Source organism: Aplysia californica, unplaced genomic scaffold, assembly GCF_000002075.1.
Source record: "Aplysia californica isolate F4 #8 unplaced genomic scaffold, AplCal3.0 scaffold00019, whole genome shotgun sequence".
NCBI lineage: Eukaryota > Metazoa > Mollusca > Gastropoda > Aplysiida > Aplysiidae > Aplysia > Aplysia californica.
Genome location: NW_004797289.1, coordinates 2,050,437 through 2,051,900, shown reverse-complemented (window position 1 = coordinate 2,051,900; position 1,464 = coordinate 2,050,437). Strand labels below are relative to the sequence as shown.

The 1,464-nt window shown below is 42.3% G+C and overlaps 1 protein-coding gene across 1 annotated transcript in view; it reads left to right on the top strand.

Annotated features, from left to right (window-relative positions):
• Window positions 1–991: 991 nt before the first annotated feature.
• LOC101848090 (fibrinolytic enzyme, isozyme C) overlaps window positions 992–1,464 on the top strand; it is a gene marked incomplete at its 5' end in the record, with an annotated part of 9,721 nt that continues 9,248 nt past the window's right edge. Inside the window, 1 exon segment of the mRNA XM_013086955.2 lies at window positions 992–1,086. Coding sequence (XP_012942409.1) covers window positions 992–1,086 — 95 coding nt within the window.

Here is a 1,464-nt window from a genome sequence, read left to right as displayed (position 1 = left end):
CAACTCGCATACGGGACCTCTGAGATTTTTCACCCTTTCCCTAAAAGGCTAGGAGTAGTTCTCGCCTACCATAAGATCAGGGGTGTGGTTGAAAGACAGCAGTAAGAAGGAGCCCAGGAGTAGCAGTAGAAATGCTGCAGAGAGAGTCAGGAGCCTAGAGGCATGTTACTGTGCGTTTGTGAGTGAGGTAATATGGTTGTTCGTCTGCATGTGAGAGTGTGCGTGAGGGCGTGCGCATCTGTCTGTCAGTCTGTCTGTCTGTCTGTCTGTCTGTCTGTCTGTCTGTCTGTCTGTGTGTGTGTGTGTGTGTGTGTGTGTGTGTGTGTGTGTGAGAGAGAGAGAGAGAGAGAGAGAGTAAATTAAGACCTTACTTTGAGTTATGAAACACAGTCGAACCTGCTCTGAGGGCCACCTGTATAGGACAATCACTTGTACAAATGGTCCCTTCCTATTTCCTCCTATGTCTATTCTTACAAAATACGAAGGTCACGTTTCTATCTGACATTTTTGGCTGTTGTCTGAGTTACTAAGACCATGAGGTCAGAAATCAAATGCCCTGTCTGTTTTTATTAAAATTGTAAGTTTTTTCCGAGTCTTTATCAAGATATTATTCCAAGAATTCCATTCGGAAAAGCTTTAAATTTTGTGAAACTCATTGTGTTTTAGGTCAAATTTCTCAAAACTAGGTACTGAGCAGATAGAATTTTATGATTCTGGGTAGCACTATTTCATGGGTGGCCACCTTAGATTGTTCGATTGTAGGATAAGATTACGTCTCAAAACTTGTCAGTGGGTGGTTGGCGGGTGCTTTGGTGTGGTTTGCTTCTTATTTCCTATCAAATATCTATTGTCTTTATCTCCCCTCCTTCTTTTTTGTGTTTGTTACTCTCTTGTAACACCTCTAATCTTCGGGCACTTATATGAACTTATTGTCTTGCAAGTGCCGTATATCTCTTACTAAAACTAAAACGAAACTTGTCACTGTGGGTAGGTGTACTCCAGGAGGCGATGGGTACATATATGTGGAGGAGCCATCTTATCTCCTTCTGTGGTGGTCACTGCTGCACACTGCTTCACCTTCTGGGGGTAAGTACATGGGAAGAATACCAGTTTGTCACAGGCCTTGACTATGCCCTGCATGATGGAGGTTATCACTGACCCTCTCCAAAAGAGTAAATTAATGATTGATTAATTGTATGAATTGAATTTTTTTTTCAATTGTTTTTAAGGAAAGAACATTCATTGTTGAAATTTTACAGAGTAATTTAAATTTGCTTTGATTTGCATACAAAAAGGAAGAAATACTGAACAACACACGCTGAATTGACATTTTAGAGGGATTATCTCTGAACCACCAAACTGGGCCTGTGACAAACTGGGCAGCCCCCAGTACATGGACATGTATGAAGGAGGGCTCCTCGTCCTCCTCCTCCTCGTCCTCCTCCTCCTCCTCCTCCTCCTCCT